Genomic DNA, 17,009 nt, shown 5'->3' with positions numbered 1-17,009 from the left:
GCTAAAATGCAAAATTAGTTACAGATTGTTAGAAAGTGACTTAAAATTCTATGAAAAATAAGAAAGGGAAGGAGAATAGGGATTGCTGAGACAAGGCTGTGTAGGGGGTGGAATAAAGGAGGAGAGGAGGAATTGGTTGGAGAGGACACGGGGAGTCAGGTATGTGTGGCATTGGCGGCTGTTATTATAATTCACATGAGAGCCTTTAGAGAGTTTTAAATTGTGGAAAAGGTTTTAAATTGTCGGGTTCTAAATGAAGTGTTAATAGGACAGGTAGTAGAGTCAGACTAGGGCGATAGTGGTGGAGGTGATGCCAAGCGGTGAGGATCCATATATATATATATATATATATATATATATTTTTTTTTTTTTTTTTTTCGCGGTACGCGGGCCTCTCACTGCGGTGGCCTCTCCCATTGCGGAGCACAGGCTCCGGACGCGCAGGCCCAGCAGCCATGGCTCACGGGCCCAGCCGCTCCGCAGCACGTGGGATCTTCCCGGACCGGGGCACGAATCCGTGTCCCCTGCATCGGCAGGCAGACTCTCAACCACTGCGCCACCAGGGAAGCCCCAGATATATTTTAAAGGGAGAGCCAACCGAATTTGCTGACTGACTGTATGTGGGTTGTGAGGAACAGGATCCAGGATGGCTCAAAGGTCTTTGGGCTGAGCATCTAGAAGGATGGAGCTGCAGCAACTGACAGGGCTGATCTGTGGAGGAAGCAGGTTTTGGTGGGGGAGTATCAGGAGCTCCGTTTTGCACATGTTACCATTTGGAGATGAAGCCGAATGGAGATGAGCTGCCTAGTTGGCTGTCAAAGGTACACATCTGGAATTTTTAGGAAAGAGCTCTGTGCTGGAAGGTGGTTATGTGGGGGGGAATCTGTAGAAATTCTCTTCTGATGGCTTTAGTTTTCTCAGTAAAATAGAGACATGTCATCAGCAGGAGGAAAGTTGAGAGAGCTATGGAAAATTAGAGGAGAGAGGAGAAAGTCTAAAACAGTTGGCTATGAAAGTGGGAAAGTGAAGACTAGAAACGCGGTATGATTGCAGTTAGCATGTCTGGCCAACTTGTGGTTCGTGGTCAAGAATTTAAAGTGACACTAAACGTGCTGGAAACTTCTTTGTCACCATATCTTTGCACATGTTCTTACTTATTTCCTGTTCCTTAGCATTTTTCTGAGAATGTTGCTTCCATTATGAGGGCAAAACATAACATCAAAAATTGACACTAATCAGGGACCTTGTGTATTTCTCTCAGACACTTTGAACTTGCAGATATTGGAACAGAGTGTGTAGAGATTTAGAGCTAACCAATTTGAACATAGCTAGGGTAAGGGTTTTGCCAAGAAAGAAAGAGGAGCTAAGAGGTTGAGAGAATGTACAAGGAAGTGATAGCACTGTTGACCACAAAATTCAGACTGTGTAAGCAAGGAAGTGCAGCCATGCAAGAATAAAAGGCAGTGAGAAGAGAGTGGGTGGTCAGTTGCTTAGAAGTCCCTGTGGGGTCAGAGAATTTTGAAATCAGGTTAAAAATGAATCATTTATTTTAAATGTTATTTTCATGTAATGAATCATATTTCAAATATATGGAAGAACTTTCTATTAAATACATCTAATTAATTTTTAAACTTAAACACAAATATTTGAGTTTGTTAGCTTTAGTTTTCTTTTTAAAGTGTACACATTTTTTAAAAAAATTTATTTATGTATTGGTTGCACTGGGTCTTAGCTGTGGCAAGCAGGCTCCTTAGTTGTGGCTCACAGGCTCCTTAGTTATGGCTCACGGGCTCCTTAGTTGCAGCCCACCTCCTCCTTAGTTGCAGCCCACCTGCTCCTTAGTTGCAGCTCGTGGGTTCCTTAGTTGCAGCTGGCGGACTCCTTAGTTGTGGCATGTGAACTCTTAGTTGTGGCATGTATGTGGGATCTAGTTCCCTGACAAGGGATCGAACCTATGTCCCCTGCATTAGAAGGCAAATTCTTAGCCACTGCGCCACTAGGGAAGTCCCTGTTTTTCAAATGAAGTAAGCTTAGTATTTTTTTTTCTAAATGATTTATGTTCTTTTTTCCTTATATTCCTATCCTTTCTCCCAACCCTCACATTCTTTGGTAGGTTGCCAGATGCTCTATGCCTTCTGCCAACCTATTGCTCAAGTGTTTCTGCCTGGTATCAGAGTCTTCTAATGACTGCAAAGGCTCTCACTCCATCCGAGATATTTGGATTAGACTTAGGTAATCACTTACCAAGCTGTGTCACTTGGGTGAATTTCTCACTCTGAGCCTCAATTTCCTCATATGTAAGTGGGGATAATAATATGTACTTTGTTGTAAGAATTAAAGTTAATGTATATTTGTCCTGAGCACAGAACTTGGCATGTATAAATGGTAGATGTTGTTATGATCTTAGGTTTATTGAGTTAATAATCTTTTATTAGAGTTGAATAACTGAATCTCAAAAACATGCTTTTCTGTCATTTCAATAACATTATTTTAGGAGCATCTAGGATTACCAATATCAAAACATAGTATTAATGATTAGTATCATTAACATTTTAATATATGTTTGATTTTTTTCAACATTAAGAATAGACTAAGACAATAAGAACCTGCTGTATAAAAAAATAAATAAAATTAAATTTAAAAAAATAGACTAAGGCAGAGTGGGACCTCATTATGAGTACGGGTGAGATTTTTTTTAGTTCCCAATAACAGAGATACACACATATAATTGCAACATTTTCTCTGTCTTTTTGCTAGCTTAATTCAATTTGGAGCCAACGCAGCAGTGAAAGGTAACTCATTTAGATGTGTGGTCCCTTCAAGAAAGCTGAGGTATATTGAAGAAGTGAGGTAAATCTTTCAGTGTCTATTTGGGAGATTGTGTGTGTGTGTGTGTGTGTGTGTGTGTGTGTGTGTGTAGACTTTATTCTCACAGGAGAGAACTGAAGAAACTCTTTATATTTAAGTTTGGGAACACTAAGAATGGGCAACTTTTTCCAGAATAAAACAATGCATCTATATGTCCCAGTTATATTTTATACTTCTGCCTTCTTTCAAAATAAACATGTTGTATTTGAAATTTTTAATTTGATAGAAGCCTGTCACTCCTTGCTGTAGAGGGTTCTTTCCCTCAGTCTGAGTTAGAGGATGCTTCTCTGATGTAGAACAGTATCTTTTGTTTCTGTCTCGCCACTGTCAGCCATAGTGTCTATTTTTCAGGTCATGGTTGTTGAATGAATTGGGACGGAGTGAGCTTGGTTTAAGCACTCTATTCTAAAAGGGTTATGTGCTTGAGTAGAGTTGACTTTTTCCTCTTTAGCATCCTAAAAATGACAAAACTGTCCCAAAGATTTCTTAGTGGTCAAAGTGAAAGATACTATGATTTAGCTTCTTATATACCTGTATAGCACTTCCTTTCATGATAATAATAACCAATTATCAAAAGTAATTACTTTAGGGCTTCCCTGGTGGCGCAGTGGTTGAGAGTCCGCCTGCCGATGCAGGGGACACGGGTTCGTGCCGCGGTCCGGGAAGATCCCACATGCCGCAGAGCGGCTGGGCCCGTGAGCCATGGCCGCTGAGCCTGCGCGTCCGGAGCCTGTGCTCTGCAACGGGAGAGGCCACAACAGTAAGAGGCCCACGTACCGCAAAAAAAAAAAAAAAAAAAAAAAAAAGTAATTACTTTAGTTCAATGTTTTTGGTGATGTATTACCCTAGCCTGGCCTTTTGTTTATTTCTAAAATATAGAGTATGTACTTCTACTGGAGAGTTAGTTCAAGAAGTTCAATTAACAGGAAATATTAAATAGCATGCAGAACTCCAAGATGACTTTATTTGGCAAATCTGATTCCTTCCACCTAATGAATAACCCTGAGGATTATATAACTTTGTTATTCAAGAGCCACACTTTTTCCACTAAATAAATTGACCCTTGTAATCACCAAAGCCTGTATTAGATACATCTACAATGGTTCATATTTATCTTCGTTTTCAAAGATTACATGGGGTGAAGAAAAACACTTTCTCCTTTTGTAGATGGCAGGACAGTCATTACTAAGGAAGCCAACATGTGACCCTGACACATGATGCAACAGAGAAACCAGCAAAGACATCAGATGATCTTGCTGCCATCGTTATTACCCGTCAGATAAGGAATTGGTCTCCTTGAGGTAATAAGCCACTTATAGAGAGAGTTGGACAAGTCAGAGATGACTCAGTTTAGAACCAGCCCAAGTTTTGTCAGGGCTCAGAGGGAGGGTTACCTGTGACATACAGGTCAAGGAGACTCTCATATCTTGAGTCTACTGCAAAACAGTTCCTGTCTTATTCTCAGAGACCTATAGCTATAAAATTTCTCTATTTTTTATTGACCCTGATAGGTAACTTCTCTTTCTTCCAAGGTTTGGAGCATATGAGAACTTTGATATTGTGTTAGTGTTTTCTCATCTTGGTTGAGAGGATAATCTGTCAAGCCCTGGACCCATTGTCCTACCTTGCCAAGTTTTTGGAAATGTTGGTTGAAACAGATTGTAACTGTATTAAATCTGCAGAAAGAATCAATCCTGAAGGTCTGTCACCAACCTCTGGGGACTTTTTATGTAAACTAGACCTTCATTATTTTAGTTAATTCTAACCTCAGACGAGAGGGTCTGCTTGTATCAGCTGTCAAGTCATTGGTACATAACCTTAGTCTACACTCTGAAAGGTGATGGGCTTCCCCAAACTAGGAGTGATATCTAATAAACTGGTCACTCTTAATTACAACTTTACATTTTGAAATAAGGTTATTTAACACAAAGCAGTTGTTCTCCAAGTGGGTCCCAGGACCAGCACACTGGCACCACCTGGAAACTTGTTAAACATGTTGATTCTTGAGCCCCACCCCAGACCTGCTGAATCAGAGACACAAGGGTGTGGCTTAGGATATCCTGATGCATGCTGGAGTTTGGTAGCCACAAGCAGAGCATCTTGAAATGACTATGCACAAGAATGTTTTTCTTTGTAAGATGAGTGAGATCATGTATATATTCCAAGTTGTTTGTTGGTCGGCGATGACCTCGGAAATTTTAAAGTACTAGCTGAGCCCATGGGAATTCATTATCCTGTATTTACCTTTGGTAATCTGCCCTGCTACAAGCTTCATTAAACATTCATTAAGGGAAACAGGGTTTTTGAGAACTGTCTGCTTTCAAGTACATTGGTGTACAAGAAGGGACATAGTATGGTATGTTATTTTAGGTACACTCTTATTGAATGACTTGTTTTTAATATCATCTAGAAAAAATAATGAAGACCTTAGTTAGAAATAATTTAGCTTAAAATGATTATATTTCATTATTTTAAATTTTATATATAAATAGGACTGTATAGTTGGAAAGGCATGCTTTTGGAGTAAAAAAATTGTGTGCCTTGAGTTCTAAAACCTTCCCTGACCTTTTGTTTCTTCCTCTGAAAAATGGAAATGAAACTCTACACCAAGCTGTGAAATTTGATTTAAATTTGTGAAATGTATTTCATAAGCATAATAATCATTATAGAGGTGTTAGCATTTATTCTCTAAGCAATTCTTGGTTTATATTTACTTTTGAACTTAATTGATTTTATTAAAATTGATAGCTTGTAGATTTCAGAACTTTATGTTTTTATCAACTTCTCCCAGTGAAAGAAATATTGGATCATGTAGCAGCAGGCAGACCTAATGCTAACGGCAGCATTAGACTGTTTCATAGCAATTAGTTACAACTTCTTCCTTCAAACACTTTAATTTTAAAACATTATAAATCAATACATTTTCAATGTAACAAAAGAAAGAAAAGTTAACAATCTCTTTCTGTTTATTCCCTTTTTATTGCCTCCTTGAGATAACCAGTTTTTACAGCCTCATGTGAATTATTCTGTACTTTTATTCGTGTCCTTGCAAATGCATATAAACATACACACATCCAGGCAGTTGGTGTTACCAAGTGAAGTAAGCCAAGGCCAGGCCAACTGGAGATTCGACAATGCAGTAAGAAATGGAACCTAGACCTATGAATCTGTGGTGAAGGAAGATAGTCCTTGGTTGCTAATCAGTAGACCCTTCTGTGCTAATGTGACCCTCTTACAGCCTAAGAATTTGAAAAGGCAGTGGGCTTGTGTTCCAGGATCTTGTGACCCGGCAGGCGCCTCATTTCCCACATGTGATGGGCATGTGATGGGAGCTACACCCACTCGTGTGTATCCCAGATCTTTGCAAATCCTGTTTACTGATTAGGTAGTAAACCAAAGTGAAATTGAAACTGTGTCCAAGTTCTCCTTCTCACCATTCTTTGAACCCAGGTCGGCCATTTTGGTTTGTTCCTCATTTGTTTTTACAAATTTTGGATTGTGACATTTACATTTCTCTGTCACTTTCTTTTTTTTTTTTCTTTTTTGCTTCAATACATAATAGTCATCAGTCCAGGTCGATGGTTAGAGAAAGGTTATTTTTAATATATGCATAATATCCTATAATGTGGATATGTTATGATTTAGTCAGTTGTTCTCCAGTTGACTTTCATGATATTTCCAGGTTATTGTTACTGCCAAAAAACCCCAACTACAACATACACTCTTTTTTTTTTTTTTTTGCGGTAGGCGGGCCTCTCACCGTTGTGGCCTCTCCCGCTGCGGAGCACAGGCTCCAGACGCGCAGGCTCAGTGGCCATGGCTCACGGGCCCAGCCGCTCCGCGGCACGTGGGATCTTCCCAGACCGGGGCACGAACCCGTGTCCCCTGCATCGGCAGGTGGACTCTCAACCACTGCGCCACCAGGGAAGCCCAACAACATACATTCTTGTTCATATACTTATAGGTAAGACTCCCCAACGTGGAATTGCTTTGTCAATTGTTATATGTATTTAAAATTTTGAGAGATCCTGTCAATTTTGGGGTGTGGGGTGATAGGAGGAGGAAGATTGCAGCAATCTACACTCCCATTGCCAGGGGGTTTGAGTCTCCCTATCCTCACCAGCACTGGCTGTAATTAATCGTTTTAATATTTATCGATTGTATGGATGAAAGCAGTATCCACGATAGCGTCAGTTTGCAGCCCTCTGGTGACTACGAGGCTGTCTCTTCATATTTATTGGCCCTTTGGATTTCCTCTTCTGAGAATTGCTTATTCAAATTCCTTGCCCAGTTTTATTGGGTTTTTCAAAAATTTGTGTAACTAATTTGGATACTAGGAATATTAAGAGTTTGCCAGTCATTATGAGCTGCACTTGTCTCTTGATTTTATTTTTGACTTTTACTATATATGATAGATGATAGATAAATGAATGGTTAAATTATTTGTCTTTACTAACCTCTCTTGCTTAGGAAAGGTTTTCCCAGCTAACAGTAATAAAATATTATTCTAAATCTTCTTCTGGTAAATTTACTGTAATTTTTAAAAACTTAAAAGCTTTAATCTATCTAGAGATTTGTTTTTAAGTTATTAAATTTAAAAAAGTCATTAAAATATTTTAATAAAAGCTCTACTTTTAATGTATAAAGTAGGAATTTAGCTTTCTTGTTTTCAAGATGGATGACCATTTATTCCTGAGTTATTAAACAAATTACCATTTACCCAGAGTTGAAATTCCACTTATGCCATATATTACCTTCCTATTCATACAAGGATCTACTTTTGGACCCTCTGCGTTAATTTTCTATAAATAATTAGAAATTTAGTGGCTTGAAACAACTCCAGCTTAGTGTATAGTGTATAATTCTGTAGGTCAGAAGTCCAGGTACAGTGAGATTAGGTTTTTTGCTCAGGTTCTCAAAGGCTGAGATTAAGATGTCATCCAGACTGAGTTCTCCTCTGAAAACTCTGGGGAAGAATCCGCTTCCAACTTTATCCAGGTAGCTGGCAGAATTCAATTCCTTGTGGTTGTAGGACCTAGGTCTCTTTTTTCTTGCTGGCTGTCAGTTGAGGATGCTGTCAACCCTTCCAGACCACCAGCAGCCGTTCTTTTGAGTTTTATTTCATTTGCTAAATTTTATTGAGCTTTCCCAACAATATTCATAAGTGGCAATTATAAAGAAGTTTATACTTGTGTATTTTTAGTACAGATATTTATATGATGGTAATAAATGATTATTACAATAAAATGGTTTTTTTCTACCACATAGTTGCCTTGCTATGAAATAGTATTGCAAGTTGGGTGTACGTAGCTTTTGGTTTGTGTTAATCTCATATCCAATCCCTCTCTCCTAGTGTTAACACGTATTAAGAATCTTGATCTTTAGGATCTGTGGTCATATTAATTAACTTCTAAATTCCAGATAAAATGTTAATGTCACTTAAAGCAAGGTGTCCAGAATCAGGTGGCTTTGGACACTGCATTTCTGGATAATATTAGGCTTCAAGTAGCCATGCTGAGCCTAGGAACATGCAGTCCTTTTCATGTAGTTAATCTTTAATGGTATTTTTCCATCACTTACCAGCAGCAAGTTTGTTGTAATCCAAATTTTCACATAGTAGTAGTTTGCTGTCAAACTAAAAACGAAGTTAGGAATGGAGACTAATAAAACCTGTGTAAACTATAGTTTTTTTTTGTTTTTTTGAATGAAATAGTCTTCTCCCTCCCTTTAAGGACAGAAGCTCATTCAGGAGTAGTATATCCAGGTCTAAAACATTCTTTCTTGTTACAAGTGATGATTGACCTTTAAGCACTTCTTGGTATATTTTAAAAATATATGTTTTGTGTTAATTCTCAAGGCAGGGTTCCAATCTGTGGCAGAGTATCAGGTCAAATAAAGCATGGAACCATCTGGTTTATTAGCAGAAAACCATGACAAGTCAGCTCTTCCCGGAGTGGGTTAAATCTTAGAATTACGAGCGATGTTCTTGAAAGATCCTAAAAATGCTTCACAATAAGTTGCTCATTGGAGCTTTTGTCCACAAGGTTGCTCTATTTACCCCTGGGAACAGTTGAGAGAGTATTGCTCTGCTCAGCTAGTTGCTCGCCTGGCAGGTTCTCCAGTTCAATGAAGAGCAAAGTTGCTAAAGCTGCGTGTGACCATGTGGTTGAGTGTGAGTTACATACCCTTGAAGAAATTAAACATAACTGAGTAACTGGGTATAGTCGTTACTATCAATACTATGCATACCAATTCTCAGTTAATACTTCTGAATAAATACCGTAGTTGGGAGAACATTTCTCAGATTATTACCACAGTTGTTAATGTTTACTTAGCACTTACTCTGGTTCACACCCTGCTCTAAGGGCTTTACATATATTAACTCACTTAATCCTCACAACAGTCCTTTGATCAAGGTTAGGTGGCAAGTGTAGGTCCCAGGAATTTATGTCCATGTCTGGCTCCTGAGTCTATGCTCTTAATCACTAATATACGCGTATTGGTCTTACAAATCTAGAAGGAAAGAATGATTTCCTGAAAAACTCTTTCAGGCCTGGAGGAGCAGATTCCTTCAATAAAGGTAGAATGATGCAGTCACAAGCTGAAATTGATGGCTTCTGTTGCCTCAAACTTTCGTCTTTTCCTTTTGCGGAAGGAAAGCCAGGCTGAGCCGTGAAAGAGGAAACGGTGTTTTTGTTTCCATTTCCCATACTATTACTTTTCTGTAAAATTCAGTGATCGATGGTCATTTGTTGATCATTCTCACTTTGGCCAAGCATTTGACTCTGTGGCGTCTGGACAGGACTTAGCTGTGTCCCCTGACTTTGAAGAATGAAGCTACCTGCAGCCCACTGTAGCAGGAGCAGTGACTGAGCCGTGCTCAGGACTGTTATGGTAGCAGAGAAGGGAATGCCCTATTGTATCTCCTGTGTGGATCCTTCTCCATCTCCCCTACTCTAAGGTAAAGCTAAAACAGTCTAGAGGGTGAAGAGAGGCTGGTGTGGTGAGTGGGTATATGACTGATGAGCCTGCTAGGAAGAGAGGGCAGCATTTGCACAGCTGCAGGGTATAGGTTATACTTTGCAACCTCCTTGATGAGTCACCCCGGTACTTATTAAATTCCACATTCCTGGGCCCCATTCTATAGCCTCTGAATCAGAATCTCCAGGGGAAGTGCCTAGGGGACTGTGATTAACAGCGCCCTCAGGGCACTCTTGTCAGTAGGTTGGGGGAGCTTGGAAAACACCGCACAAGGGGAATACAGTTTGTTCACAAACATAGAATGAATTTTAGAGCAAACGGTTGAGGATGAGATCAGGTGGTCTGAAGGTCAGTTTATGTCTTGCTGTCTTCTGTGATTGTTTGGATTTCTATTTGTATCCTACTGAATGCCGCTTACTTCTCAAGTAGCAACAGATAAATAGAACATTTACTTAGACTTGGACAACTTTAATTTGCAAGCAGAGTGTTGAAAGTTCGGACTTCAGCTCAATTTACGGGGTTTCCAACCTTGACTTATTTATGCTGAGAAACAGGCAAGGAGAAGAGTGGGGAAAAGAATGAACATTGTTCATCTGCAGTGTGCCCCATGACTCTTAACAGCATCGCATTTTATTCACTAGCAAGTTGAGGCTAGGAGGTCAGTTACGAAGGCCACAGAGCTATTAAGTGATGCAACCGATATTCAAACCTGGGTCTACGGAGCAGGAGGAATTTGATTTGTCAAAAAGTGGTGATCAGACTGCTCGTTCACTCAATTAAAATAGGTGAACCAGAAAATGCAGGGTTAGGGTCAGGGGCCGTGATGAAAAGCTTCACCATTTGTTACCATGTGAAAATATGTGCCCAATATTCTGTATTTTTTTCTTTTTAAGAGAAGCTAATTATCAGTAGGTTATATAAATTTGTCTCCATTTTAAAATGTTGGTCCTATATTCAAAAAATGTAAAACAATGTGTTTGGCAACACCGTGATACAAAATACATCATTGGGTAGAATTTTGCTTAAGGGCTACTGGTATGTGACTTCTAGATTAAATAATCTCTAAAGTCGAAGCTTTAAAATGTCATGATTCTTTCTGATTCTTGATGAGGTATGATTTACTGTGATCCGCTTTCCTTTCATATCTTAAAGAATTTTTTCTGAATATTTATGTGAAATGTTAATAATGAAGCCTTCTCTAAGTATCAGTATACTTTTAAGTTTGCTGGGGTAGATGGGGAAGGATGAAGAGGCTACTTCTGGCTTCTTGCTACTGGGAAAAGTGTTGCCCTCCCCTGAGCCTTCTAGTCCAACTGCTGTTTTTCAGTGCCTCTGTACTATCAGAGGGGCTAAAAATGGCTCTGTCCACTTCCATGTATGCTTTCAACCCATGTGGTTCCACATGCAATCAGTGTCTTTCCAAAGTATGTAGAGCAACACATTAGTGAACCTTGAAACCAATTCAGTGCAGCTTGACCAGTGTTAAAATGAGAGAGACTGGGCTTCCCTGGTAGTGCAGTGGTTGAGAGTCCGCCTGCCGATGCAGGGGACACGGGTTCGTGCCCCGGTCCGGGAAGATCCCACATGCCGCGGAGCGGCTGGGCCCTTGAGCCATGGCCGCTGGGCCTGCGTGTCCAGAGCCTGTGCTCCGCAACGGGAGAGGCCACAACAGTGAGAGGCCCGCGTACTGCAAAAAAAAAAAAAAAGAGAGACTGAGAAAGAGAATAGAGTAGATTAGAAGATGCATGCATGGCAAGTAGGAAGGGCAAGAATTGTTCTGTACGACTTTGTTTTAGCTGTATGTGTGTGTCTGTTTTCCAGGTTGCATCATAAAATGTATTTCTTACTGGCCTGGCAGTTAACAAATTTTGTAAGCACTGAGCTAGAGTGACTAAATATTATAGATCCTTGGTCGTTGCTCCTCGATCTAAGATGGTATAAATTCTAAGCTGGAAATTTGAAAGAATTTTTACCACATGTTAATTACCTCCACACTTGGTCCTTTTTGCTCAATCCCTTGAAAACATTAACAACTTCTCCATCTCAGGGGTCCGCAGACGCCTCTCCATCCCCGGGCCAGAGGTGATACACCATGAATTACCTGAAGTTAACACCCCCTACATGCTGTATTTGTTTAATTATTTCTAAGTTTGAATTCTGAAGAAATTGTATTCCAAAATTAAAAAATCTAAGTAGAATCTAGATTGTTGTGTGAGACTGTGGACCCTAGAGGGATACACACTCCTCTGTCTTAATAAGAATTTAGTTGCAAATGAAAACTTCTCTTTTAAAGTTTCCAGAAATAATATAAAATTGTACTAATTTCAACCTTCTAAAAACTGTGAGGTTTGTCATAATGGTCACCTGATGGGAGGAAATGCATGAAAAGCCCCTAGTGCTTATGTTAAGTATTTTACATTATTTATTGATTCATTGATAAAGCACTATCTTACATCCTTATTCTGGGGAGATTTCTGAATATGTTATGAACTACTTTAATAACTCCAAGCTCTCATTACTAGTTATAGGTTAAGAAGCTATTTTTATATGCAGTTGACCCTTGAAAAATGCAGGTTTGAATTTCAGGGATCCACTTATACTTGGGTATTTTTCAGTAGTAAATATTACAATACTACCAAATCCTAGTTGGTTGAATCTGCGGGTGCCTAAGGAACTGTGGAAATGGATGGCCAAGTACACGTTATGGGTAGATTTTCTACTTTGAGGAAGGTGGGCACTCCTCACCCCTACATGGTTCAAGGGTCAACTATACCGAAGTGAAAACGAGGCTTTTCAAATTACTTCAGAGACAGATTTTTAAAACATTATATTGAAAAGATAGGATTATTCTGACCCGTTTACATTGATTTAGCTCTCTGGACAGATAATTGAGAGAGCAAACTCCAAAGGGCAGCAAACTGATGGGGGTAGAACTTTTTTTGTATTGTTTCCATTACTAGTATAAAACTGATAAAACCAACTTTATGGGTATTTTCTCTAACAGTAGACGCTATGTATTGTGGATCCAGGCACAAATACACACCTTTGGAGGCCAGTGTATTCTTCCCATTAAAAGTGACTTTCTGCCTGTTTGCTTTAGATCATATAAATTTTAAAGATCTGATGACTTCTTGTGAGATTGTGATTCAACTTATTTTCTGTAAATACAGTGATAAAGTGATGCTATATAACTGTAATCCCTGGAATTGCTTAAAGACCAGTATAGAGTAAACAAGTGTATTAGCTAGCATGGATTATTAAAACTAGTGATTCACTAGAATTACTAGAATAGGACCAAATCTTTCAGTGCTGCTAGGTAATGATTTATGATTTCAGATCCATGAATGCTGGATACAGTTTTAACGTCCTTAGGGGGAAACTGTTAATTTCTGATTAGTATAACACTTTAGAGAAAATAATCAATAGACGTGTTATAAACTTAAAATGAAGCTTAGGAAGGAAGCAAGCTTAAATAATTTGCCCAGACTATTTCAGTGCCTTGAACACTATTTTGCACTTGGGATTGCATTTATATATTTGTGTACCTATGGCCTCACCTAGACCCTGAGATCCTAGAGATGAGAATCCAGGTCTTAATCATATCTGTGTCCCTAGCCAGTGGAGTTTCTAGCACATAACCTAGTTTTTCTGCAAATGCGGTCATGGACCGCCTGAGTCAGATTCATCTGGGGAGTTTTGTTACCAGTTCATATTATCAGGACGCACCCACAGATTTACTAAAAATCTCCAGAGGTGCACTGCAACCTAAAACGATCAACTAAACGCAATGACATTGATAAAGCAAGGATAGAAAGTGAGGCCTCCAGACCTTGCCTCCACACGCTTGCTGACATGCTCAATGCTCATAGCCTGCTGCATGAACTTCGGGCATCTGCTAAGTGCCAGCTACTCTGGATACAAAGTGAAATGAAGCACATTAACAGCTAAAAGCAGGCTGCTGAGTTGGAAAGATTTGATTTGAGTCAGCCTTACCTACTTATTAATCACGTGAATTTCAGTACGTCACTAAACTTCTCTAAGCCTGTTTCCTCTTTCGTAAAATGGAAATAACGACTTTGTCATAAGGTTGATGTAAATACTAGATACGATAAGGCACGTAAAATGCTTTGCAAAGTGTTTGGAGTAGAGTGTGCTCTTAATAAATGTTAGCTTTTTTTTTTTCCTTTTTTAAATTAATGGGCATACGTTCTAGTCAGGGCTGAATTTCTCGGAAAATAAGAAGCACTTGAAAATGAGGAAAATAAGGAAGAGATTAGATAGGAGTTAGGTTTGTTTTCTATCACACCACCCCCAAAACATGGTGGTGTAACTTCTACTGACTCACAGTTTGGTGGGTTGGCAGTTGGGGTTGTGCTCAGTTGGGACAGCTCATCTCGGTGCTAGATTGTGTCCTCTGGGCACACTCACGTGTTGGCAGTCAGCGGGCAGTCAGTGGCCTCATTCATATGTTGACAGGAGCAATAGTTGCTAAGTGGGTCAGGAGTACTCATCATCTAGGAGACTGGCCTAGACTCAGGCATGTGGTAGTGGGAAAAATGGAGTCAAGGAAGTCCCGTGAGCAAGCACTTTTCAAGCCTCTACTTGTATCAGGTTTACTAGAGTTTCATTAGCGAAAGCAAGGCACTTGGGCAAGCGTAGCTGCAATGGGTAGAGAAAGACTTCACTACTTGATGGGTGAAAGGATGTGCATACAGGGATGGAAAGCATTTGTGGCCATTTTTGTTATCTGCACAGAATGGTTTTTACTGACTGCTTACTCTGTATCGGGGTTTATGCTAGGTGATTTACATGTTATTCCCTTAATCCTCACAACAATTTCTTGACATGTGTGGCAGTCCCATTTCATGGATGAGAAAACTGATGATAAGTTAAGAGACTTGTACGTAGTAAGCCCAAATTATTTGCCTCAAGTTGTGGAGTAAGTAGCCTTTTAGGGGCTGTCTCTTGTTGCTTAGGTGATCAGCCCATGAGGCAGAAGGTGTATGCTCTATTTCATAAAGATCTGGTTAAAACAGAGTTCCAGTGACTCGCTTTACTCTCACATTGATACCTTGAGCCATTGAGTCATTTGTTTATTTAATATAGAAAAAAATTTAATTTTACTATTCTGACTATTCTTTAAGACTTTCCGGAAGCTCATGAGAAGTATTTTAGTGGGTTTTTCTTTGTTTTGCCAGATTACCTGCACAACCTGGATCTCACCGCATTTGGACATGACTGAGCCTCTTCAATGGGCCAGATACCACTGGCAGCGGCCGACTGGCGGTGAAAACAGGGACGATCATGAGAGGCCATACAGCTATTCCTCTTTACTTGCCTTCAGGGGCAAGTCCTCCCAGACCCCCAGACTGGCAGGAAAGCACCGGGTGGTTGTTCCCCACCTCCAGCCCTTCAAGGACGAGTACGAAAAGTTTTCTGGAACCTACGTGAATAACAGAATACGGACAACGAAGTACACGCTTTTGAATTTTGTGCCAAGAAATTTATTTGAACAATTTCACAGGTACTTTTATTTTTTGGGAAAATAATCTTAGAATGTTCTTGGTCATTCTAATTGATGTATAAGATTTTTCATTTTCCTAACATTGTTACCTAAGCCTAAGGCTTGTGACATTATCTTTGACAATTCTGGTAGTCTGTTGTGGAACGATGACCTCTTACATTCACATAACACTTTATAATTAATAAGATGCTTTCTCATGACAAGAGACGATATTGTTACCTTCATATTACAGATTAAGAAACTAAGTTTGGCACAGTGGTTTAGCCAGTGTGATGCCGAAAGCAGACGAGGGGCTATAGCCTTGAGTCTTCTCACTCTTGCTTTGGTGTTTTTTCCATTAAACCATGGTGTATTTTAATTCTAGCTTTTTCTTCTTGATAATAGGAGAAAATAGAGCTCTGAAGCAAATTCAGATGTAAGCTGTAAGGTTAGGTGAAACAAAGACGTAATTCAGAGTAATATGTATTTATGGAAGCTCTCCAATCAGGTTAGGTATTGAAGGGAATGCAAGGCTAAATGGTGCTTCTTTCCTTACAGTTTTATATTTAGCAAGGGAAACAAGATGCTTATACAATGAAAAGGCGTAGTGGATGGGATGAGTGTTATAAGGTGCTACCAACTAGGATGGAAACCTCAAAAAGAGAAATAATACTACTAGCCAGAGCAATAGAAGGGAAGTGGCACGTGAACTTAATGATGAAGGTTAAGATGTTCAAGGCAGAGGTGTCTGCAAAGCACATTTCAGATGGAGGAAGGAATATGAGTAAAAGCAGAATGGCTGTAGCATAGAAGATTTGCTGGAGGCCTGGGAAGTAGTCCTCTGCGACTAATGCAATTAGAGGCAAATCGAAGGCAGGAGAAAACATCTAGGAAAATGCTGCATATATCCCGGAGAGTTGTAATGGAGACCTGAACTTAGAACAATGTGGGGATAAAAAGGAGGATAATCTATTACAGATACTATGGATTAGATGTAGGGAATTAAGTGAAAGGAGTCAAAAGATGATGTGAACAAGTTGAGATGTGATGACCAGGAGGTTTAACAGAAAAAGGAATGACAGGGGTAAAAAGAAGATCAGCTAGAAGATTATTTTGTTTTTGTAGATGATGAGTTTGAGATGCTAATATCAGTGTAGAGAGTCTCAGCATTTATTATTCATTCCACGTACATTCATTCTCATTTTTCATTTTATATACATTCATGGAACAGTGGATATGGTTAAAGTACAGATGTGAATTTATTGAATTAATGGCTTTAACTGCTGTGGGTATTTCTGTCTATGGGAGCTTGCAATCTAGTGTCCTTGATGGAATTAGAACCTGGAATTTGAACAGAGTTCAGGGCCTAGCCCTATAGATTTGGATGTAGTTCACATGGAAATCATTGAAGCCACAGAAATAGCAAAAAGGGCTAAGAAAAAAATTTCAAGGTAAAAGGAATTAGAGGTGAGGAAGGAGGGGTATGTGTAGATTATTCTGAGAAGTTTGGTCATGGGGAAAATATGTGACAAAAATTCAAGGAACCATGCAAGATTGAGATTTTGTTTCTTTTAAGGAAAGAGGCCGCCTGAATTTGCCTTAGGGTCCAGTGGGGAAATATTTGAATATGTAAAATAGAGGAATAGAGGAAGTTCCT

General features: G+C 39.4%; 1 protein-coding gene across 1 annotated transcript in view; it reads left to right on the top strand.

Annotated features, from left to right (window-relative positions):
- The window catches only part of ATP10D (ATPase phospholipid transporting 10D (putative)), a gene marked incomplete at its 3' end in the record, with an annotated part of 93,087 nt that overhangs the window by 24,020 nt on the left and 52,058 nt on the right, over window positions 1–17,009 (top strand). The window contains exon 2 of the mRNA XM_082654024.1: window positions 15,048–15,373. Within this exon, the coding sequence (XP_082510150.1) occupies window positions 15,084–15,373 (290 nt within the window). The 5' untranslated portion in view covers window positions 15,048–15,083. The remainder of the gene's footprint in view (window positions 1–15,047; window positions 15,374–17,009) is intronic.

The sequence above is a fragment of the Grampus griseus genome (genome assembly GCF_964374135.1).
Source record: "Grampus griseus genome assembly, chromosome: 4".
Lineage (NCBI taxonomy): Eukaryota > Metazoa > Chordata > Mammalia > Artiodactyla > Delphinidae > Grampus > Grampus griseus.
Note: the sequence above shows the minus strand (reverse complement) of the source record. Positions and strands in the feature narration are given on the sequence as shown.